General features: G+C 43.2%; 2 protein-coding genes across 4 annotated transcripts in view; one reads left to right on the top strand and one right to left on the bottom strand.

The window, feature by feature from the left end:
• sphkap (SPHK1 interactor, AKAP domain containing) overlaps positions 1 to 6127 on the top strand; it is an 80557-nt gene extending 74430 nt beyond the window's left edge. For 2 of the 3 annotated variants that reach the window (XM_064302517.1, XM_064302518.1), the window contains 5 exons: positions 511 to 666; positions 1905 to 1985; positions 2081 to 2133; positions 4443 to 4627; positions 5128 to 6127. In XM_064302517.1, the coding sequence (XP_064158587.1) occupies positions 511 to 666; positions 1905 to 1985; positions 2081 to 2133; positions 4443 to 4627; positions 5128 to 5274 (622 nt within the window). In that variant the 3' untranslated portion in view covers positions 5275 to 6127. The remainder of the gene's footprint in view (positions 1 to 510; positions 667 to 1904; positions 1986 to 2080; positions 2134 to 4442; positions 4628 to 5127) is intronic. The other variant, XM_064302519.1, reaches the window with a different exon arrangement.
• A 5612-nt stretch (positions 6128 to 11739) lies between these two features.
• Positions 11740 to 23953, bottom strand: daw1 (dynein assembly factor with WDR repeat domains 1). Its single transcript, XM_064302671.1, has 13 exons — positions 23847 to 23953; positions 22726 to 22798; positions 21114 to 21258; positions 20669 to 20727; positions 20401 to 20523; positions 20153 to 20252; positions 19906 to 20013; positions 19211 to 19317; positions 18913 to 19015; positions 18651 to 18765; positions 18456 to 18532; positions 12667 to 12829; positions 11740 to 12565 (listed from the first exon to the last, which is right to left on the bottom strand). Exons 1-13 carry the CDS (start codon positions 23884 to 23886, stop codon positions 12531 to 12533), a joined length of 1248 nt encoding a protein of 415 aa, XP_064158741.1. The 5' UTR covers positions 23887 to 23953; the 3' UTR covers positions 11740 to 12530.
• Positions 23954 to 25398: the final 1445 nt, after the last annotated feature.

The following is a 25398-nucleotide window of genomic DNA, read 5'->3' as shown; positions in this document are numbered from 1 at the left end:
GCTGCTATGTAATACATTTACAGCTGCCTCCTCTGCATCTGCGAAGGTCACCATAATGCCCAGTGTGTAAATGGTAGACAGAATCTCTCACGCACTGACTCAATGACGTGCATACACGTATGTACACACACATACATACACACATGTGCACACACAGGCACACTTACACTCCCATTGATGAAGACGGTGGGTTATTTAAAGACAGCAGCAGCAGTTTAATGGGCATAGGAAGAAACAGACTATGCATTTTCTGGAGGCTTACCAGAAAGAAACTACTACTACTGAGATCAGTTTGACAGGCACAGCTACTAGAGGTGGGGGCAGAGACGTGTGTGGGGTGTTCAGACTGGATGCCTTAGCCTGTGAGAGTGGATGGAGTGGTGTAGGGGGATGGGGGGAGGCTGAGACTGTAGGAAAGGTGAAATTGGGCTGGGGTGGTGGGAGGATGAAACCAGATGAGATTCACGTAAATTGATCAAAGCGGGTGATGCTGCCATTTGCTCTCCCCAGCAGTGAAAGTGAGGGGACAGCAGTGTGCACATTGGGGGGGCAGGAGGAGCTCTCTCTTAGTGCTGGCAGTGAGGAGAGCACAGGAAGTTGGTCACAGATCGCCCCTGACGACGACCCCCAGGAAGAGACCAGTAGCTTTATCCAGCTGAGCGAGGGGTCAGTAGTCACTTGCCCCGGACGTGCGGTTTCAGCGCTGCTTGCCCTTCATCGGCTCATCGTGCTAGCACTGCTTCAGTTACTCACGCTTTCCTCTTTGATTTGTGCTCGTGCCAGCAGAGGTCTGGCCTTCTCAGCTCATAGCGGGCTTCTGACTTAGCCATTGTAATGAGCTTTGTCACGCCAGGGATCTGCATGCTGGCTGGGAACGGAGATTAGAAGCAGAGAATGAGACACCCAGAGGCAATGGGGGCGTTCTGACCTTCAATTCTCTGCAAAAGTGACCACACCGTCCTGGCTACTTATCTAAACCATTCATGCCTGAGGAATCAGCAGTACTTCTGTAGCAATGAGAAGGTAGATCTCACCTTCAGTAGGATGATCAATGGTTCAGGTTTATTCATAAAGAGAGTACGTGTAAAGGTCATGTGGGTAGCTGACAGTGGAACAGCTTGATATATTATAAGAGACTGGCAGGCAGGTTAAGCTGGGTTTATCGGTTTTGTTGATTAACGTTGCACTTATTGGTTGCACTTATTGATTATAAATGGGCCTCTGTGCCTTCTTTGTGATGCCACATTTTGTGATGCCATAACTTTAGTGTTCTCCAGTACTGTACGTCAACCTGCATAATAGTGTATGCCAAGTGATCGTAATGTAACGTAATGCTATGTAATGTAAAGTTGGATGGAACAGAGAGGTATGGAGATGGTGATGGGATCAGGAAGCGTGATGGTAGAGAATGGTTCTCTTTAGATGGGGGACCGGATAAGATACGGTTAGATAATAGCAGTTATGGTAGGTGTAGTTTAGGACGTAAGGGCGGTGCTTATCATAAGCTTTGCTGTGAATATCATAGATACAGCTATGCAGCTCTCATCTAAGACACACGTGACTTTCATTCACCTCTTTACCTTCACTTCATCTGTGATTGGTGGTCTCTTACATGGTGACCATAACCTGCTTTCACATTATCATCTCTAAAATGAAAGACGATGAATATTATGCTGAGAAAATGATATGAGGAAGTGAGAGAGAGAGAGAGAGAGGGGGGGAGAGAGAGAGCACAAGTATATGCTGCCAAATACAGTTCAGTTGTAGCTGATGTTAATATGTGAATCACTGTCTGAAAAGTGACACTTTATGCATCATCAAGACTGATATTGCTCTCCACTTAAGTCAGTGACTATGTAAATGTGGAGAGATAAGATGTGAATTTCATTGCATTTGAATTTCAGGAATGGAAACAGCAGTGCATCCAGTCTGGGCGTGGCAGACATGGAAGCCTTTTCTGAAATGCCTCCAAGTAGACTGATCAGGTAACCGAAAAGATGCGCCCGAGCTCAGTCGTGCGTGGCACGGTTTAGGCTTTTCCTGAGCATCCTTATCTAATGTTCTTCTTCCTCTTCTTCAGTGAAACAACCGAGAAGAAGAGATCTCTGAAGGGGAGTCTGGAGAATGTGGATGGTAAATATGGGCCCCTCCCTCTCAAGCCGACGTGCTGTGTTAACACAATGTGTGAGAGAAAGGCAGAGAGCGCTGCAGTTCTTTAAATAACTGACACAATGCACACTTCATGATGACTAATCCCACATTTACCGGAGGACAAACTTGCCTTGGTTTAGACTTAATGTTCATGTTCATTTTGCATTCATGCAATGCAAGTTTACTCTCCTGGCTTGTGTCTGTGAAAAGATGAATTTGTGACAGGATGTAAAATAAATAGTATTGGCAAATGAGTTGTAGCACCTCTCCTGTTCCCCATTTGCATGTCTGGTGGTAAGCAGCACAGGATTTCAGCAGTTAATTACCCTAATGTTTTGGATCACATGCAAAGCTTTTTTGATCGCCTGATTGTTTCAGTGCATGCTGCTTGCTGGTAAAAGATTTACTAATCATTTTCAGGTTTTATACCCGCAAAGCAACTACAGAGCATATACCAGCACAGGAAGATGTTTATTTCAAGTGCAATGCTTGATTTAAACATCTGAGAAAACCAGGGATATATTTCACATCAAGAAAAAAAGATATGAGAGAATGAAGGGATTTACTGCAACCAGAAATTGATATTTTGTACCTGAAGTATTAATTAACAGGCATACTATCCATGCATCAATAATTGCATACTGAATGAAATAAAATAAGATGGAGCTGCAGATGGAGTTTGTCTTTAGTAGACATTGCTGTAGTTACAAAGTCTTGGATTTATACATTTACTGTATAAATACAAATATCACTTTTAGCAACAATTTTGTTGTGGTAATTAAGGAGATTTCCATTGTGTTAAAACATTTGCTACAATTAGACTCATTTAATTTCCTGTGACTAGATAAAAATATACTGTTAAAACTAAAGTTACAGTGCTCCCATTTTCCCAAGTGTACATCCAGAGATTAACTGTACCCATGTACTGTGCAGTGAACATGCATGCAGAAACAGAAAGTACTCTTTTGCAAAGAGGTTACTCTTTGCAAATAATTATTATTATTGGTCCAGTCGAAACAGCCTTGTTTATTAATTTATTTGTTTAATTAAATGCTAATTGTTACCCTAATAACTTGTAAATGTTTTACAAGACATGCAGTAAATTGCAGAACCTAATGCCACATAGTAACTTCTCTCAGCTTCCATGAGGCTAAGACAGAAAAATATTGCTCTTATCTGTTATGGGGTTTATACTCAAAAGTTGTGGTAATTGCAGTTAGCAGTCATTTCAGTGCCTCGAAGGCCAATTGATATTATTCCCACAAATTTAATTTCTTTCAGAATAAGTTTGAATACGTTTTTGGCAGCTTCTAACTTCTTTCTGCACGATTCCCCTGCCTCAGCCTAGTTTAACAGGCCTAATAAAGTTTTTCATATGGATTAATTTCCATATTGAACTATATGTACACTATATGACTAAAAGTATCTGGACACCCCCTTGGTCTGGGACTGTTTTTCATGGTTTGGGCCAGACCCCTGAATAACAGTGAAGGCAAATCTTAATGCTACAGCATACAATCACATTATAGATGGTTCTGTGCTTCCCCAACAGTGTGGGGAAGGCCCTTTCCTGTTTCTGCATGACATCAAGGTCCCTATAGAAATGGTTTTGTTGAGAGCGGTGTGGAAGAACTTGACTGGCCTGTACAGAGCTCCAGTGGCGTAGGTTTCGTTTGAACATCGGGGGGGGGACACATTAAGCAGGGGGTCTGGCAGTCCTCCCCCAGGAAATTTTGAGCATCAAACACTTCATTTCCTGCATTCTGGTGAATGTTTATGCACCAATTTGTGCATTTAATGCATCAATTTAAAGGTCCTCTGCTTCTTTCATGTCTTTATTGGGGGGGGACAAATGCACATGTTCTAAATATTGAGGGGGACGCATCCCCTGCACCCCCCCCAAAAAAAATCTACGCGTATGCAGAGCCCTGAACTCAACCCCATCCAACACCTTTGGGATCAATTGGAAAGCCAACTGCAAGCCAGGCCTAATCGCCCAATCAGTGCCCGACCTCACAAATGTTCTTCTGGCTGAATGGAAGCAAATCCATACAGCAATGCTCCAACATCTAGTATAAAGCCTTCCCAGAAGAGTGAAGGTTGTTATAGAAGCAAAGGGTGGAACAACTCCATATTAATGCTCATAATTTTGGTTGAGATGCTGGGTGTCAGGTGTCCACATACTTTGTGTTTGTGGTTCTGCTGCAGATCTTCTGGCGTTCTGGACCTTCTGGATGTAAATATGGGTGGTACAGTACTCCCCCATGCTCAGTGAAACTCTTGTCTTTCAGAGGGCATCTCAGGACTGTCAGTGGGGGGCAGCAGCAGTCACAGGGAGCTGCTGGTGGTGAACTGTGATCTGGAGCCTGAGGGTGTGGACTCGGAGCTGCGAGCGACCTTGCAGTGGATTGCTGCGTCTCAGCTGGGAATGCCAGTGGTCTACTTCAGGAGGTCTGAAGAGAGACAGATGGAGAAGGTGGGTTCTCCTCAGGTGACAGGCTCAAATGTACCTACAATACCCTTTAAAGGTATTTGTTTTACACTGCATCGCAACATTATTTGTAACCCTTCTGATGATATGTATGGTATATAGTAGGATTCAACAATATGGAACATTAGGACTATAAAACACACTTATACAGGCTTTTAATTATTTAGCTAAATCCATCACATGCAGTACATCCTTTTTACCAACTGGCCTGGTTATATGTTTTTCAAATTTTGTTTAAGAAAGTTTAAAAAGAGACCTTAAAAATCAACTTGGTTTGGGTGCAGCCACAAGGTCTAGAGGGATAGTGTGAAACATTTGGACACGTGCCACCGTGTCTGCATTTAAACAATGCTTTACCATTGAAGATCATGACCATGTATCTGTTAAGATAGCATTGATGTTGTACTAGGTATTGATAGTTTTTAGTAGTAAGATGCTGACTGTGTGTGTGTGTGTGTGTGTGTGTGTGTTTTGGTGTCTTGCAGTTCCTGGAGGTGGTGCACTTTGTAAATCTGAAGTCCTGGAGAGTGAGAGAGCTCTTCAGCGCTGTGGTGCAATACTGTAACCTGCAGGAGGAAGGTGGGGGCCATTTTGTGTGCAGCCTGTTTGACTGGCTGCTGAAGACTCATTAGGCCCACTCATGTGCTCTGGCCCACACAGTGAACCCTGTGCTGTCACCGTGCCCCCTGTCGTGTTCACTGTAGAGTCCCCGAGTCTTGTGACACTGTGACCTCACCTGGAGTACAGAGCAGCTGCACTACTACATGCCCTCACCCCCCACTTTTGAAAATGAGGAAAAAATGTTTGTCAGCTGTAGCAGACATCTGTCCCTTTAAGATTAGCATGTTTCTCATTTTCAGATGCACAGGAATAAATATTTTGTAAAAATTGCAAAAAAAATAAAAAATATAAAAGCAGTATTGATTATAGCAAGAATAGTTCACATTCAGAATTTTGCGTCTGCAGATTTTTATGGGTGGACTTGTGAACAAAATTATGAGATTTCTTTAGTACCACTTGACAAGATTAAACTTTACGAAGTGTTTTACAGACAAAAAAAAGAGATTAATGTTGGTTTTAAAAGTTTAATATTCAGCAACTGGTATTGAGGGGAATCTACCCGTTTATACTCACCAACATGTCCGCTGATTTTACTGTCACTGAAATTAATTTATCCATGATTCATATAATTTTAAATTATTTTCTATAGTTGTATATATTGTATATTCTAAACTGCTGCACCTTGAAGTGAAAGACTACGGTCTGGTTTAGTTTTTAATACCACTGAGTGATGGAGGAGTAGGAGACGAGTTTGTAAAGCTGAAAATATTTGTATGTGAATCTAGTCTGTCTGAGTTTATCTGTGTACTAGTGTAGTAATGTTTTGTCGGCATTCAAAGCACACAATTAAAGCGTCTACTCTTGTCTGTTACCATATTATTGAATGTATTGACCTTTTGAAATTAATAAATTTAAGTAAGGCGTTTTTTGCACAATTCATTTATTTTAAAAGGAAAAAATAGGCTAAATGGACACATGCAAACTCAATCCCAGCTGCTTCCATAGTGCTATTGAAAACACCTACAGCATATTTTAAATTTTGACCTGATCTCAGGGACAAGTATGTTTCCTTGTTTGGCACACTACGTAAATCCAAAGACGTGACAATAACAACTTCACATTACACCAGGGGTGTATCTCAAGAGACCACACTTCCAAGAACACAAAGACAGAGAATGTATTTGATATGCAATGCTTGTTTGTGATGTAGTTACGCTACCACTACAAGACAGGCACCAGCATGTAGGTCTATCTCTAAGGCTGTGCTATTAGCTTACATTAACTTGTAAACTAATCTCAGTTATCAATATATTATCCTGATATATAATAAAGCCAAAAACACTCAATGTGTGTATCTTTTCAGCCTCATTTCACAGCCTTAAGTCTGTCAACATGCAAGTGCGTGTACCTAAAGGGCAGGCTCGGCTAACTCCACGCAGTCAGTCTAGCACCAGCAACAAGCAAGCCGAGCCATTCCTCATCTACAATTGCTCTCTGTAGCAGCTAGCAACTAGCTAGCACTTGCTGCAGCATACAAACTCCACTTGCCTCAAATTGATGCACGCCATGACAACATTTAATTTCATTTCATTCTTTTATTATGTTTAGGGACAATGTACAATTCTAACATAAATTTCACCAATAGAACTCTGGTGCATTGTACCAGATATAGCTATGAGATCATTTTCATCTGCAGTCCCTGGGCAGGTGTACGACAATAAACAGACAATCACATTGAAGACAAAATACATTATAAAACACATAAACTAATACATTGCAATACAGCTACAGGACATTACAATAATAAAACATAGAGGACTTCCCTCAGAAGCACGAGAGGAGCATCCTCTAACAGTGTAAAGGAGGAAAAATATATGTGTGTGTATATATAGTTGTGTGTGTGCGTGTGTGTTTTGAAGAGAGGAGTTTATGTTGGCAAGTTTGATTTGCCTTAATCCATGTTGTGATTGGGATGTAAACATTACTGTTGTTTTTTATGTCCGAGGGGAGGAACTCCAGAGGTAAATTGATTTATTCAAGAAAGAAGACGGTCCGAGAAGCGAGTACTGGCTACAAGTTAGCTGAACCTCCCCTTTCTGAACGTCAAATTAAACTTTTTTTTAGTTATACATAATTTATGTTTTAAATGAGCTCAAATTTAGCTATTGTAACATATGTCTCACTGCATTTCATTCTAAGAAAGATTTCAGTCACATTCATTGGTGCAATGAGGGAACTGTACATTTGGGGCCAGATTTACATACATAAAACTAGCAGCACAAATTACAATATTATGAGGGCATGTTGGTGTGTTTTGCTAAAAGAATTTAAACGGTAACTATATATTCCAAAATTTTATTATTTGTAATCATAATAACAGATAAAATGTTTGATCTTGAAGGAATATATGATGTGAATAGTTAAAAATATGTAAGAACCTAGCTCTTCCCAGAATTAATTAGTTATTTTACAACTGTATTTTACAACCTGAAACTATAGTCTTATTTACTAAGGCTACAGCTAATTACACAATCAGTGAATGGTACTGCCTACTATTCACATTTTGCGTATGAAGCAGAGCTTAAAAAGCAGTTAAAAAACATATGTCTCGTATATTGAATACACACTAAAATGTCCAGTCTTAACTAAACTCCAGTTGAGTTTATATGAGTTCACTCTCGCCACTCTGTAAGTGTTTATTTATGACTGAACATTGTACAGTGTATCTCTATTGGAAATTGATGTATCTTCTGGTGCCACATAAAAGTGTATCAGGCACTACAGACAGCACGGGACAAAATGCACGATATTCCAACTGTGACAGCAATTGCCGACTGGATTCATCCAAATGAGAGATACAGTAGTTTAAAGTTGCAAGGAGCTTGACTATGCTGGCATGGAATGGAAACGTTGTGTGGGAGGTTGTAGGTCATCTTTTATTTCTCCCAGAAGACTAACTATTTCTATGGCTGGGTTTTTGCCACAGAACTTGTAGGTGCCAGGGATTCAATGATTTTTATCTATTCCTATTACTGGCAGTTCTGTGAATTTCACAGTTTTTAGTGTTTTCTGTGATTTTTGGCAGTTTTGGAAGGGAACTATAATGCAGCCCGCAGCTGTAGTAATAAAATGCTTGATGGCTCCTGTAAACAGTCTTTTCATGCAGCTACGGTAATATTGTCAGTGACAACAGGCACTGAAAGACTCAAACCTCACAGCATGCTTTGAAGAAATAACTTTAAACTTAAAAAAATAAAAAATAAAAACTAAAAAAAAATTATTTTAATAATGCAATTTTAAAAAGTTTTGTTGTTTCTAACAATGTTACAGGCAAAAAGCATGCTCTTTCTGGACAAATGCAATTTAATGCACCAGCCTATCAATGCATTTATTCATATTATTTACTAGCAGGAACTGCCCACTGATTTTTTTAAACTTCAAGCACTTGTTACTCTTGCTAAAGCTAATGATATTTCCATAATTTACCAATGCTGTGCATGAGATCTGTAGGTTAATTGTGTAATATTAATAATTAATGTTCTTAAACACTGCCTCTTTTTTCAGTTTTACTTGATTTTTAACTACTTTGCCGTCACTGGTCTGACTTTAGCAATAATTAAAATAATAATTCAAATTAATAATCTGTACCATTTGATGGTTTCTTCCTTGAGGAATAGAGATACTGTGATTCTTGTAGCAAAGATTCTCTCAGTACACCTCTGAGGACTATAACCGTGTCTCCGTCTTGGTTGTGCCTTGATTTATGCCTGCTATTTTGAGGCAGAGAAAATTTGTGCAAAAATTGACGCTCTTTAATTGCAAGAATTTTTGTAAAAACAAGAAACACTATCAGCCACACTTATGCGCTATACTCCCTTAGATGCATATGCTTTGAGGAGAGAAGTGCACTTAGTGATGACTCGCATGCTGCGCTCCAGCCCTGTGCACCTCTTTGATAACATAAGACGCATGTTTCTGGGGCAGAGTGAGTCATATCTGCGTCTGAAAATAGTCGTAAAATTCTTAGTAAATCTGGCCCTTAGTTGTGAGCTTGTCCCATCTTATCTGTCATCACGCAATGAATGATGGGATATTCAGTCCATTCTTGTTGGGCAAGGATGCATTGAATGCATACTCAATATTTGGGGGGGGGGGGAGATCAAGAACACTTTTGGGATCTTTAACCATTTTCTCTCCTTTCTGTTCTTGCTTTTTAAACAGGACTTGAGCCTTCAAGTATAACGTCATACATGTACACAAGAACAGGCAAGACCACATACTGACAAATACCTCAGAAATAGACAACAACTGTAAAAAGAAGCAAAGAAGGTCTTGTATGTTATCACAAGGTGAAAAGGTGAACTCATTACCTGGATGATTATGATGATGGGAACATATCGAGTGATGGAAGCTACACCTCTGTGCACAGTTATGAATTTTTAGTGGGATACCGGAGGCATTTTTAGCAAAGGTCAGTGTGGCCACTATGTTTTTAAAGTAGATTTTAGTGTATGTCTGGAGGTCCAGTTCAGACTGTTCCATCCTTGTTGAAAACCCCCCGGCCAGGTAGTTTTCATGCCGACTTTCTGAGAGCTTGTTGTTGCAGAGTCCGATTCAGACTCCAGAAGATAGTGGAAGTTTTTGGCCCCATTAACCATTTTGCATAGGCTAAATAATTTTTGGGGGGTTTGAGGTGACCATTCAAGGGGTTATGGGCACCTTTAACTTCAAACCAAGTAAAGATATTGCACCGGCCTTACTGTGGGACCTGAAGACCAGGCTGGCTGTAAAGGACGGTTGCAGAAACCACCAGATTAGATGAGTCGCCTGTTGCCTACACCTCACATTTTGGGTTTGGGACTTCCTCATAGCAAGTACCCGTTGTTTTTTTTTTCTTTTACCACCCACACAGCCACACACACACACACACACATACAGACAGGCACACAACTCTAGGTTAAGCTCACCTTAATCCTCAAAAGCTAGTGTTAGGGACGTGTTTAGGGGCTAGAGAGTACTGAATGGGGGCTTGTGTCCATGATATTCACACGTGTCTGTGACTAGCTGGGCAACAAGCTGGTTTGCATTGCATAGGCCTACCTAAGCACAGCTCACATCGGTGGGTTTTTCCTAAATTCAGTGTGTGCACAGTAAACTTACCGTCGTGTAGCATCAGTAGGCTATTTCACTGTTGTGCGTGTTGCTTGCGTGTCATTTTCTATTTATAAAAACCGAGAGCATTCCACTCCACTGACTTCCTTAAATGGAAGCTAACACTTGCAGATGAATATCGGCTGAAAAAAGATGAAATGCGCCAGCTTGCAGAGTTTATTCAAGTTTATCTACCAGTTGATTAAAAAGCCAGACATGGCAGAGCGGCTCATAGTCAGAATGGCCCTTGTTGGTCCAAACTGCAAGAAGTGTAGGACTCCTGATGCCGGACAATGCTCTGATTAAGAGGCCATAAAAACGACAGTCTTGACCTCTTACGAACTCGTACCAGAGGTGTGTCGGCAACGTTTCCACCCACTAAGATGAAAATAGAAAACACATTCAGAATTCAAAAGGCAAAAGGAAAGCACATTTTAGAGGCGCTGTAGAGCAAGTAAAATTGATTAGAACATAAAAGCATCTTGCACTACTTGAAGTTTTTCGTGTCGCTGGATATTAAAACATGTTTGGACTACCATAAAATTGCTATATTAGGAAGAGCTGCATTGATCACAGATAATTGCGCTCACTCATAGGGCCAGTTTTGCCGCAGAGAGAACTTTGTGCTCTAAGTGGAGACCTAGAAAGCGCCCAGGTGTGCACAGTGCCATTTACACTACAACAGTCAGAGAAAAACTGAGTAGGCTACAATCTGCTCCCGCTAACGTTGGCCCCGAAGGCCTTGTTTCTTGTTTTTGTAAGTAGAAAGACCATATTAACTCTGAATGTTTTAAATTCCATAGGACATCCCAGGACAGCTGTTGGGTTGCTATAGTGTCGCTGTTTTGCCTACATTAAACTGTGACGTGTGCAGCAAAGATTTGTGTCCTGCTGGCTGTGTAACTAAAGCCTGTATCTGGGATTTGTTTGATGCCAACAGAGCATGCTCAATCTCATAGTGGCTGATGCAGTTGAACTGACAGACTCCAGTGGCCTGAATATGTGTGCTTTGAGCAAAAGGTGTCAGTGGAAATTTTATGCCTGTGCCTCCAGATCAGTTTGAATTACAATCTAATACGGAGAATGGCCAGGTGACTGTGATGTCAACCTTGCCTGTGCCTGGAATTGTCTTCCTATTAGGTAATGACCTCATTAAACTTTCTCAGTCTGTTGTCCCCTTTGTGACAGAAACCTGCTGTGCCTGAGGCAGATTCTTTACAAAATGAATTTCCTGAACTTTTCCCAGCTAATGCCTTTACACACTTTTTCTTTAAAACGAGGAAAGGATGAAAGGAAGGTGAAACTTGAGTCTCGCGTCATCTTGGTAAAAATTTTGATGATCTGGGAAAAGATGTTCACTGTTTAATAAAACAGCAACACACTGATACTTTTATCAGGGAAATTTAATGGAAAACCAAGGCAGTAAAACTAGCATTCCTCATTGACAGATGACAGATAATTCAATGCATTTATAATAATTAAATCTTTCCTTGTTAGACATTATATGCATCCTCTAGCAACACAGAGTTCACTCCAGTCCCAATATGTACTTACAGAGTATTCAACACATAGATGCTGGAGTAAGGGTATGAGGAAAATATAGCATTCAAAGTAAATATAAGAAGGGTTGAAAGGAAGTGTTGTGTGTATCCAAGATGGGGGTGTTCTGATCATACTTAATGAAGTATAATTCAAATACTGTATTTTCACATTAATACTAGGCATTTGAGCTAAAGGGCTCAGTAGACTTCAAACAAATTCAAATTTGGCAGATTTGCAAAGGCAAAATGGTGGGTTTGCGTTTGTGTGTGTGCAGGCTGGCCAGCCAAGCTATTCTAAATTTTCACACAGCCTTGATCGCGGCCCGCGATACACCTTCCCCAGCATTTTGTGTAAACTTCCTGTTTATATCGCGTCCAGCTGTCTTCTGCTCTTTTCCAAGATGAATCAGTTTGAAGCTAGGCTTGCTGTTTAATGATGAACACCTGAAGCCACAGTGAGGATACGGACATTCACCTCCAGGGCCATATTCGGCAGCAGTTCGACAGTCATGCGAACATGCCGTGTTCAAAAGTGTTTCAAGTCTACTGACCCCAGGACAGCTAAACAGTCATTTCCCATCCAGAGACCGAGGAGTCACCTCAGTTTAGGAGGGCCCAGGCGACATGGTCTCCCCTCAGCGCCAGATTCGGCAGGTGTTGTCCTTACTGCCTGCGGCACACAACAAGACAGGGGGAAATGGCGTCGTATTTTTGGACACAGCGCACGCACAAACACGGCAGTCCGCGCGCATGAGCGCATCCGCTCAATACCTGTAATAATGGTGTCACCCTCATAGTTGAAGGCAGAGGAGAAGATTTCATCAGTGTGTCCTTCCAGGACCTGCAGGCAGACGCCGGAACTCGTGTCCCACAGCCGCGCGGTCTTGTCGGCGCTGGCGGTGAGAACTCTACTGCCCTGGGGGTTAAAACAGATCTGCAAAGAACGAGAGCGGAGAGGTTGATAAAGCAGAGAAGGCACGGCGTGTGAATGTGTGAGAGAGGGAGATGAGCAAAGAAATGTGTGAAAGAGAGAGGAATGTGGTGATTAAATGAGAGACAGAGAGAACAAGGTGTGTGTGTGTGCATGCGTGTGTGTGGAAAGGCATGCCATGCCTACATATTTTCACCGAGTCAGTCTGTTACAGAATCTGGATTTTAAACATTCTTTTTTAATTAAAGAAAAAGAAATTGGTCACAAAAAGTTCTTTAAAAGACAAATGAGCAAAAAATTATAAAATTATTATTAAAGTTATTAGTGTGGTTGTCTTTGGCAATCACACTACTATTATCTCACATGTTATTAGTGTGGTTGCTTTAAGGCAACCACACTACTATTATCGCACATATTATTATTCTTTCCACCCATTTTTTGGACCGCTACTCCTCCCAGAGTTTTCGCACCACATACACGTGCCATACGTCAAAATGACCGGCTTCTTTGGGAATCGTGTGCTATTACTTTGTGGAAAGTTTCGCTGCACGGTTTTTGAGAAATATGACTTTTTATGCCCAATTTTTTCCCATAGAGATGAATGGAGAAGGTGACGTCATTCACATGCGAACGGTGAAGTTACAGCATTGGTCGGCTTTGTACACGTGATGCGGACCGCTGTTCGTCCTCACCAGCCATCACTAAGCATATAGGTGAATGCGGAAGTAAACACGACAAAAAACGGTATTCCAAATGAAAACGCTGTCAGCTAGGTATATCAACAAACATATGGCTTAGGCATACCCAGAAGTCCTAAATAATAATAGTATTTCACAAGATATTACGCAAATTCGTTGACGACGTTTCGTCAGGTCCAGCGTCTTTGCATGCTAGTGCTAACAAAGAGCGCATGCATGTATTGCGCTAATGCGAACACTTTCGGTTGACCTAAAAAAAACGATATTAAAAAACCAAAGACGTGCTGTTATACCTGGTTAGAAAGCTTATGCTCTTACCTACTGAATAAACGAGTTCTCAACCAAGCCAGACTGTACTAAAAAGTGCTACAACGCCGTCAACAACACGTGTGCAGCAGCTTCTGGTCCGGTCTAACTCCAGAAATTTGGGTCGGCTAACATGTAATCGGCTAACCTGTGTCTATGAGTTCGTATCTAAGGTAACAGATTAAACTCTGAATTGCAGCACAGTTAAATGTTTTTATTTGAATGGTACAAATGAGCAAAACTTAACGTAAAACCATAAATCAATCAAATTAATCTCCCTAGCCCTGTCTTGCTTTTTAAAATGGTGCGGTTGTGCAGTGTAAATATAAAGGTTTTTCCAAGACAGTCTGAACTGGCCAGCTAGCTTTATGATTCGCCGCCACTCGTCACAGCATACCTAGAGTAAATCGCTGATCTGAAGTATTGATAAAGGGTTAATTTAGCTCTGAATGTGTGTGTTGCATATCAACTCGTTGCCGTGATGTTATAGCATACCATACTCTGTCTCAGCTTATACTACAGAAACTGTTCACTCTGTTCAGCACAAAGTCGACTTTGCGTTGGCGGCAACCACACTTCACAATTTCTGCAGGAATTGTCTAGTTATAATTCTTTATTTATTCCACCCATTTTTTGGACCGCTACTCCTCCCAGAGTGTTCGCACCACATACATATGCAAAAAGTTAAAGCGATTGGCTTCATCGGGAATGGTGTGCTATTACTTTGTGGAAAGTTTCGGGGCACGGTTTTTGAAAAATTTGATTTTCTGCGAGCTGTTATTCCCCATAGAGAATGAATGGTGGAATGTTCACCTTAGTGATGTCACAATGCTCTGTCTGTTCACCCTTGTGATGTCACAATGCTCTGTCCTCTACAGCTGTACTCCGGTCTCTCTCTCTAGGGCAAAATTACCCACAAATTGTGGAATGCCATGTTAGACTTGGTAGAGAGTCCATTAGTCATTGGTGAAGAACCCTAACCGTAACCCTAGCAGTAAACCTAACCCAAACCCTAGCTGAAACGGTAAACGAAGCCAAGTTGTAACCCTAAACCTAACCCAAGCAGTAAACCTAACCCTAACCACAGCTATAACCCTAACCGAAATCCTAGCTGTAACCCTAACCCTAACCCTAGCTGTAACCCTAACACGAACCCTAACCAGAGATGTAACCCAAACCCTAACCCAAGCTGTAACCCTAACCCTAACCCTAGCTGTAACCCTAGACCAAACCCTAACCCTAGCTGTAACCCTGACCATAACCCTAGATGAAACCCTAACCCTAACCCAAGCTGTAACCCTAACCCTAAACCTAACCAAAACCCTAACCCTACCCCTAGCTGAGTCCCTAACCCTAGCTGAAACCCTAACCCTAGCTGTAACCCTAGACCAAACCCTAACCGTAGCTGTAACCCTAACCCTAACCCTAACCCAAACTGTAACCCTAACCCTAACCTTAAACCTAGCTGTAACCCTAACCATTGATGAAAACCTAACCCTAACCCTAGCTGTAACCCTAACCCTAACCCTAGCTGTACAATTAACCCTAACCCTAACCCTAGCTGTAACCCTAACCCTAAACCAAGCTGTAACCCTAACCCTAGCTGTAACCCTAACCTTAACCCTAACCCTAGCTGTAACCCTAACCCTAACCGTAACCCTAACCCTGACCCTAGCTGTAACCCTAACCCTAACCCTAGCTAAGACCCTAAACCTAACCCTAGCTGTAACCCAAGACCAAACCCTAACCCTAGCTGTAACCCTAACCATAACCCTAGCTATAACCCTAACCCTAACCCTAGCTGTAACCCTAACCCTAACCCTAGCTGTAACCCTAACCCTAACCCTAGCTGTAACCCTAACCCTAACCCTAACTGTAACCCTAACCCTAACCCTAGCTATAACCCTAACCCTAGCTGTAACCCTAACCCTAACCCTAGCTGTAACCCTAACCCTAACCCAAGCTGTAACCCTAACCCTAACCCAAGCTGTAACCCTAACCCTAACCATAGCTGTAACCCTAACCCTAACCTTAAATCTAGCTGTAACCCTAACCCTAACCATAGCTGTAACCCTAACCTTAATCCTAGCTGTAACCCTAACCCTAACCCTAGCCGTAACCCTAACCCTGACCCTAACTGTAACCCTAACCCTAACCAAAACCCTAACTCTAGCTAAGACCCTAACCCTAACCTTAGCTATAACCCAAGACCAAACCCTAACCCTAGCTGTAACCCTAACCATAACCCTAGCTGTAACCCTAGACCAAACCCTAACCCAAGCTTTAACCCTAACCCTAACCCTAGCTGTAAACCTAACCCTAACCCTAGCTGTAACCCTAGACCAAACCCTAACCCAAGCTGTAACCCTAACCCTAGCTGTTACCCTAACCCTTACCCTAGCTGTAATCCTAACCCTAACTGTAACCCTAACCCTAACCCAAACCCTAGCTGTAACCCTAACCCTAACCTAGCTGCAACCCTAACCCTAGCTGTAATCCTAACCCTAACCCTAACCCTAACCCCAATCCTTTCTGTAACCCTAACCCTTGCTGTAATCCTAGCTGTAACCCTAATCCTAACCATAGCTGAAACCCTAACTCTAACCCAAACCCAAGCTATAAGCCTAACCCTAACTCTAGCTGTAACCCTAACCTTAACCCTAGCAGTAACACTAACCCTAACAATAGCTGTAACCCTAACCCTAACTGTAACCCTAACCCAAACCCTAGCTGTAACCCTAACCCTAACCCAAACCCAAACCCTAGCTGTAACCCTAACCCTAGCTGTTACCCTAACCCTAACCCAAGCTGTATTCCTAACCCTAACCCTAGCTGTAACCCTAACCCTAACCCTAACTGTAACCCAAACCCTAGCTGTAACCCTAACCATAACCCAAACCCTAGCTGTAACCCTAACCATAACCCAAACCCTAGCTGTAACCCTAACCCCAATCCTTTCTGTAACCCTAACGCTAACCCTTGCTGCAATCCTAGCTGTAACCCTAATCCTAACCATAGCTGAAACCCTGACTCTAACCCAAACCCTAGCTATAACCCTAACCCTAACTCTAGCTGTAACCCTAACCCTAACTCTAGCTGTAACCCTAACCTTAACCCTAGCAGTATCACTAACCCTAACAATAGCTGTAACCCGAACCCAAACCCTATCTGTAACCTTAACTCTAACCCTAACCCTTGCTGTAACTCTAACCCTAACCGTAGATATAACCCTAACCCTAGCTGAAACCCTAACCCTAAACCTAGTTGTTACCCTATCCATAACCCTGACCCTCGCTGCAACCCTAACCCTGGCTGTATTCCTAACCCTAACCCTAGCTGTAACACTAACCCTTACCCTAGCATTAGCTATAACCCTAACCCTAGCTGTAACCCTAATCCTAACCCTAACCCTAGCTGTAACCCTCGTCGTAACCCTCACCCTAACCATAACTACACTTCACAATGTCTGCAGGAATTGTCTAGTTTTATTATACAGTTTCTTCCCCAGCAGAGCTGTATATTGTCTTTAGGGACATGTCTGACAACACAGGCTACAGGGACACATCTGACAGCACAGGCTCCACCTCATAATCTTCCCTCAGCTGCTTTAATCCAATTGTTGATGCAAAGATTTGAAAACTGGCTGGGATTATTCAAAGCTCTACTCTCACTATTGCCATTTTATTTAAGAGTGTTTTTATTAAGCCCTTGAGCCCCGGCGTGATAAATGTATTTGAATAGAGAAACGGGGAAGGTTTTCCCAGACAGGAAATGGAACTATTCTGGATGGGCTGACAATGACAAAGCACAGCCGAGATGTGAGAGCCCAGACATCAGACAGGGAAGACAGAAAGAGCTGGGGGAAAGGGAGGAGTGGGGATGAGAGCTGGGAGGGACAGAATCAAAGGAAACTGATCGTATAGCAGTAGCATAAGCTTTCAAAATCAGCTTTTGATTGGTGTCAGTTATATCCGGCTCATTTTAGTAAACCGAGACTGTGACTGTGGCTAAACTCCTGTTCTCTAGCAGAGAGTCACTGTGTTGGTGCAACAGTAACACTGCAACACATTGTGACCAGGCTGAAAATGGCTGCAGTAGTGTCATCGCCACTGATCTCAGAGCAGTCATGAGCCTCACGAGTGCTGCGGAGGGAATGGTCGCTCTCTGGGGGGTTGAGTGGGGGGGGAGGGGGCTGGCAGTGTTTATAATGACTGTGCAGATGCAGGTGCTCAAATGGTCATAGATTTGCAGGTTTATTCCGGGGTTCAGACCCTCCCACGCGTGTTTCACAAACAAACAGCCTCACACTGGCAGAAAACACCGGTGCCCATATTTCTAAAAATGAAAGGCCCTTTTTCAGAGGCTCGCTGACACGCCGAGCTGGAACTCGTCCTGATCTGGGAGAAAACAGACCGAGGGATGAAAAGAGCCCCTCACACAGCCATTATCCCTCTCTGTCTCTGATGCTCAGAGCCCAGCCAATAGTGCACGAGGAACATCTGTGACATCGCTGCTGTGACCTGGTTAGAGCGGAGCTCTTGAACCTGCAAAGGTGCAATGATTGCTCTGCTCCAGTTGGGCCATGACCCCCCCCCCCCACCCCACCCCACCCACCTCCCCGTTACCTTAGAGATCTCGCCCTCGTGTCCCTCCAGTCTGGCGGTGCACTCGCCCGACGCCGCCCTGTACACCCTGGCTGTGCCTGTGATTGAGAGGCGGAGAGCTCTTTAATCCGGGTCACAGGCTCATTCGCGCACGCTGCACTCCCAGTTCTCCCCCAGAGGGGCGGTGAAGGAGAGCGCCGTTTTAGTCGAACCTACCATCAGCGGACGCCGTGGCGATGAGCTGGCCGGTGAGGTCGAAGCAGACGTCCAGCACCTCGTCTTCATGGCCCGCCAGCGTCGATACGCACTTCCCGCTGTGCGCGTCCCATATCTGACCGGCGACAGCAGGGACAATCAGTTCTCCAAAAAGTGCTCCGAGCTCCATTTCACAGCGAGGCTCGCTCTAGACTCATAAACGCAGGAACAGAACAAGCTGTGCATCAGGATCACCCCGCCTGCCTTTAAAATGAACGCTCACCTTGGAGGTCTTGTCCATGGATCCAGTGACAATGAGGGAGCAGTTCCAGTTAAACTGCACACTGCTGATCTCCCCTCTGTGGCCTATCAGAGTGTGGATGCGCCTGAAAGCACAGAAAAACAGCGTTAAGCAAGCCTACGCTGCAGACACAGAGCCAGAGGAACGGAGAGAGAGAGGAAGGTGAGATAACAGGAATGCAGGAAATGACAGACGGATAGGGAGAGAGAGAGATGGGGCGACAGACAGAGAGACGGAGGAAGACAGCGAGTCGAATGCGGCCGCTCCCCCGGATCCCCACCTGGCTGACGGGACGTCCCACAGGGACACGGTATGGTCAAAGGAGCCTGTGACCAGCCGGTCACCCGACGTGTTAAAGGACAGAGCGATGACTTCAGCTGAGTGGCCCTGGGGAAGGAGGACAAAGAGAGAGTGAGAAAGGAAGAGAGAGAGACATTCACTTAGGTGAGCTTTCTAAAGCACAAGGCAAGCAGAGAGAACTTAAGGCCCATACACTTCACTATGATATCTTGTCTTGAACACATCTCACTTTTCAGGGAATACTAGAGAAATGAAAGGAAAGATGAACTAAAAACATCTCTCCCGTGTCCTCTGTGAGTCCTGTTCACGTTGCGCACCTTGGTACAGGCAGGAGGGGCCCTTCAGTAACAGCGACCTGACGAACCCTTTCTACTGCAGTTTCAACTTCTCACTCCTCTGCCTCTCCATCTGCACATCAATACGACATCACAACTCATCTTCAGCGCTTCTGGCTCAATAGTAACGGGGAGTAGTTCATCTGTTTAGCCTTAATCAGAAGTCTACCTGTTGATGAACCATGCATATGTGCCTTTCACTCACTAATCTGCAGGCTGAGCCATTGAAGTAGGGACAAGTGCACTGGGGAACAGATGAAGGAACGAAAGGACAGATGAATGTGTGCGACAGAGATGCAAGACAGAGTCGCCTGGGCAGGGGGACTGCGCAGATACGCACGTTTAGCGTGGCCACCTCCTCTCCTGTCTGGATGTCCCACAGCTTGGCTGTGGTGTCCATGCTGCCAGTGGCCAACACGGTGCTCTGGGGGTTAAAAGCCAGACATACCTGCCGAACACAATCGCTCGGGTCAAAAAGCCATTCGTGGAGCCAAAAGTTGTTCCACACCGTGTCTAGGGTGGAGCATGCGTGACTGATCCTAGCGACATGGGCGGTAAGAGGGCTGGAAAACAGGTTGTACACGTACGATTTCAGCAGTGTGCCCGCGGAAGGTGTGATAGCATTTGCCCGTCTCTGCGCTCCATAGCTTGCATGTCTTATCGAAGGATCCCGTGGCAATCTTGTCTCTGAATCGCAAGGGGAGATAGAGACAGAGAGCTGCATGGTGACTGAAATGCCTCCCGTGAGATTGGATGATTATGGGCAGCGAAATGGGCAAGAGCAGAGGACTGTGGGTAGCGAGCAGGTGTGAAAGTGATGATGCAGGCAGGTTACCCGTAGGGATTGTTGAAGGCAATGGCGTACACCACATTCCTGTGGCCCTCCAGGGTGTGCAGCTCCTCCCCAGACACTGTGTCCCATATTTTACAGGTTCTATCATAGCTGCCAGTGATGAAACTGCAGCGGGGGCGGGGGGAGGGTGGGAGGGAATGGGGGAGAAACAGAAAGAGAGCATTTTACCGCTCCTACATCCCTGGAATACAGATGCTTGGAGCTTCAGCCATTTTAGCTACAGCTGTATGAACTGAGCAGATAAACTCACCTTGACCCTGATTTATTGAAGGCAACATTCGTCAGCGGCAGGATGTGAGCCTGCAGTGCCTGCAGGGAGGGACAGCCAAAGCAAAACCACTCTGAAGCGGAAAACAAGACTGCATTTATTCATTCCAAATCAATATGTTTGACCGTACAATTTTCATACATAATTAATCCGGCTTTGATGTGCCAGGGAAATCTGCACACTGTAGCTGTGCCCCGCTGCCCTCTATAGGTTTTAAGAGGAACAACACTTCCACTATAATCTGTGCCCGAGGTATACAGTGTTCTACCCTGGCACTGCGTCTCACTGATGTCACCGTCAACAGCGACTACGAAACTGTTGTAGTGCCAGGTGGAATATTGCTTGACGTCATCCACGGAATAACACATGGTAAATTAACCATACGCGTTTAAATGAGTAAGAAGAGCACCGCAAAGGAGTGTCTGACCTTGAAGAGGTAGAACCTGCGGTCCTCCTGTTGGCCCAATTTCTCCTGCAGCCGAAGGATCAGATGCTTGACCTGATTGGCGCGGGAGGCGGTGATGAGTGGTTCTGTCCTCCTGATCTCTGCTATTAACCCCTCTGCATCCGTGCTGGGGCCGGGAACAGGACAAGCAAACCATTCACCTTCACTAAAGCCACGTTTCCACCGAAATTACCCGGAACTTTCAGTCCCAGGAACTACTTTACCAGGAACTAAAAGGTTCCTTCAGCCAATGGTTGTCTGCGTTTCCACCGGGGTCTAAAGTACCGCGAAGATTAGGTAAATTAGCCCACTGACGTTGTCGTCGGTCCATCTGTCATATGAGTTCTTCTGTAACCCCATACTACCACCGAAGTAGCCTACATTATTTTCTAATAACCGGGACAGCCCGGAGGGGTTTATTCCACTTATATACAACGGGTTACCAACAATGACTATATATGGTTACTTTTGTATTTATTGATTTTCATATATCCTCTCAAACACATTCATTAACAACAGAAAACATGCACACGTTGTAAACAATTAGCTGTTTTATTACTTTCTCGTCGTCAATTCCATATAGGCTAATCGCAAAATGACAAGAATAGAACGAAAACTCGGACTTGCGTGAAAATGTAAATTAGTAGTGGTACAGCCACCGTTTGCTTTCCTTCGAAGTTACTGCTAGCCGAGCAGCGACGTGTGCCCTCCAGATGCGAACCATGCACCATAAATGAGTCCATAGTCTTCCTGGTCTTTTCGTGGAATTGAAAAATGGCAGTAAAATTACGGCAGTCTGAAAAAGCTAAAGGGAAGATTACTAGAATTAACCTGTTATTTTACCCGGATAAAAAGTGCGGAAGGTGATTTCCAGTTTGCTTGTACTGTATCACCAATATTAATTATGCAGAACTACCGCATACCTCACATAACTGTATCAAACGTTTTGAGTCAATTACAACGGGCTAACAAAGAAAATCCGGAAGAAAATATTCAGCAACCGAATTAATCCGTTTGAATGTTTTGGTAGCCTACGTAATATGCTGTCCCAGCACGAATGCTTAGCATTTTATAAAACGAATACTAAAGCAAGAAAAGAACAGAAGAGCACACGTTATAATTCCAAGACGTTGACAGGTTATAACCAAAAGTAGGCTACTGCGCCGCATAACATACAAGTTTGATTTGAAGTTATTATGAAAATAAATTGGTTTGCGCTGCATATTTTCAAACATGGCGGGTAATGGCGGAAAATAAATACAACACAAACGCTACGAGTACTCGACCAATCAGAAATGTTCAGCGCTGCAAGCTCCACCCAAAAGGTTCCTGTACTTTCGGAAAGTACTACCCCCCGAGCAGGAACGTTTTGGGGGGTAAAACAAAGCCCCCAGAACTAAATTTAGACCCTAGTTCCTGCGGTGGAAACGCACTGAGTTCCTCAAAAGGTTCCTAGTTCCGGGGTATAGTTCCTGCGGTGGAAACGCGGCTTAAGAGTCTAGCATGCACCTGCACACAACTGATTTAAATAAAACACATGCATGTTATTTTCATATTCAAATGTAAGACATATTAAAGACATGAAGTGACTTACTCAGGAGAAAGGTCCAGCAGATCAATAGATTTAGTCTTCAGTTCTCCCCCTTTCTCAAACTCCAATATTATTCCTGTAAGCGAGTTGCATGGTCAGTTTTTAGTTCATTTTAATCTGGAGGTTGCTTGGATTAACTAGTAAATACATTCAGGTAGTCCAATAAAACCTATAATTTACATAGCGCAAAGACAACAGATAAAGAAAATATGATGAAAACGGCCTAAAAAGTGAACCCGGTCTTCTAGCCAAACAGAAACCAGACACTCCGCAAACTCCGTATGTCAGCCACATGGTGTTGCGTTCATTGTATCGATAACCAACAAATATTCATAATGTGTACGACTGACGGGATAACTTGGAAGGATTAACGTGACTGACTAGCCTACCGAATAAATTAATTTAATGATGATGCAACAGCAATATCAAACTGGCAGCGGTCTAACTCGCTACAGCTGCTAAAGTTGTCTGTTCCAGTAGTTCTAGCAACGGAGAACTTACCGTTACATCGTAACAACAACAAAACCGCAACTTTACAATTATGTATATTGCACGTAGGTTAACACACAAAACACGGTTCTTTTTCCAAGCGGGAAAACATAATGATGACAAAAATTTGGTTCGACAATTAATTTTTTTGTTGTTTCCCAGAATAAGTAGGCCTATACAAGACGAAGTATCTTTACCTTCAAATTTGTCTCACAGCGCAGCTAAACTACGTGGTTGTCCCAGTTTGCTCCTTTATTTAAAGTGAAAAGTTTAAAGTTTTTTAAAAGTCAGCATCCTATAACTTTCACCCCATTGTACGGAACGTCTTAAAGTTTGCTTGCCAACAAAATCCGAACATATAAGAAACGTTTCCAAAGGAACTGTGGTTTGTGGTGGTAAAAACGTGTTAATCATAACAGCAGTGCTGTTACTGTCACCCTTTCGCAACGTAAATATTTTTAGCAAAATTTCATTAACGCGTTTTACTAGCTGGAAACATGCTGAAGACAAAGAATAATGCCAGTGGACCAAGTAAAGTTGGAAAAACTGAAATAGTTACGGAAACAATCGTACAGAAATCGTATGCAAATAAATTACACTATAATTTTGAAATAATTTAAGATATTATTTATTACCTGGAGGATAATATCTAAGAAGAAACCTTTTCAGCTTCATCGTGACCTAATACAAAACTGTAAACAAACCGTCTCTATAGAGACACACGCCTGCGGGTTTTGCTTGCAGTAGTTGCGCAGGCGCAATGGAAAACTAGGGTTAATACAGCAGTAAAGTGTATTTAATTTTGGACAAACTCCAGAAGTTATCACATTTTTAGTATTTATTTTAGGTTATTTTAGCCTCAGTGTTAAGGTTAGAGCGTTTGGGTTAAAAATCTTTATTTCCCAATTGGCCCTCGTTGAATTGGATGTTTTCATTTTTTTCCACTTTATGGATGTACTGCAAGACTGTAGTGTGCGAACGTCCTCTAAGTACCGAAGATTTAAGAGGCAGTTTATGGAAATCAACACGGGGGTTCTTCTTTCTACTAAAAAATGCAATCTTTTACAGTGTATCCATAATTCAGAAGAAACAAAAAACAATAAGACCAAAAAAGCAACAACAAAATAATAATAATAATCATTTTTAATAAGTTTCTGCAGCAGTAACTGCACACCAACAGAGATCAAAATACAGACTGTGCTGTTACAGTCCTTTTATTAACATGGGGCATCCCATCGAGGTAACAGCACAGTCAGGACCTATTTTATATGGAACATTTAAACCCCTGACATTGCTGTTGTGACTGCCTTCGTTCTAAAAGAGAAAACACAAAGCTTAGCTGTAGTGCCTAGACATAAAGAGAAGGCAGAGAACAAGTTCCAACGAAGACATCTTTTCTGCAGCACCCACACTGGTGTAGATATTTCTGGAACAGTACATGTGAATTAGGATGAGGTACTGGGGCAGGATGAAGAGGTCCAGCTGGGTTTACCTGACTGCTATACAACTGTATATCATCTCTTACTTGTTTTACTATACAAAAACCTCGGAGGACCAGGTACATTTTGAGGGAGGCTCAGGAGGGTGTGCACAGTAAACGCAGACACAGGCACTGGATTTGGCCGATTGGAGGAGCTATGCTATAGTGGGTTGATAGATAGAAATTTTTGAATGAATGACAACTTTAATCTGGCGTTCCAAAAAGGCAGCTTTCGTGTTTTACAGAAGCACTGGGTATACAGAGTGCAGACCAATAAGGACAGATTCACTACTTTTTGATAATTTATCCCTTCTCCCCATCAGAGACAGGACACTATTGTTGAACAGAACTCTGACCTTTAAAGCAGAAGCCATTCATACTGAAAAAGCAAAGAGAGACAACCCCGCTGCCAGACAGTTTGAGAGGTGGTTATGCACCCAGGTGGGCTTTGAGCCCAGGCCATTCCGATGCCTGTGTGACAGGCTCCCCATTCTGCTGTCATGGCTAAAATGTGATCTCAATAGTCACTTGGGGACTATTTTGGAACAATTGTCAGCCCAGCGATGTAGAGATATTAATTAAGCCATTCTGGGTGACCTGATTGGGCCAAATTTCACATCTATTATTTTCATTATTGCTAAGTGAAGCGTTTACTTACTGATATTTATGTCACAGGCTTTCCGTCACAAATTACAATTCTGTGAGTT

This window comes from Anguilla rostrata, chromosome 12 (genome assembly GCF_018555375.3).
Source record: "Anguilla rostrata isolate EN2019 chromosome 12, ASM1855537v3, whole genome shotgun sequence".
NCBI classification, from domain to species: domain Eukaryota; kingdom Metazoa; phylum Chordata; class Actinopteri; order Anguilliformes; family Anguillidae; genus Anguilla; species Anguilla rostrata.
Note: the sequence above shows the minus strand (reverse complement) of the source record. Positions and strands in the feature narration are given on the sequence as shown.

Coding starts and splice junctions, on each gene's coding strand:
- daw1 (XM_064302671.1), bottom strand. CDS start 23,886: ATGAAGCTGAAAAGGTTTCTTCTTAGATATTATCCTCCAG. Junction 20,728..21,113: donor GCAGGTTCTACCTCTTCAAG/GTCAGACACTCC, acceptor CCCTCCCTGCAG/GCACTGCAGGCTCACATCCT. Junction 20,014..20,152: donor GCGGGCACACTGCTGAAATC/GTACGTGTACAA, acceptor TGTGTTCGGCAG/GTATGTCTGGCTTTTAACCC.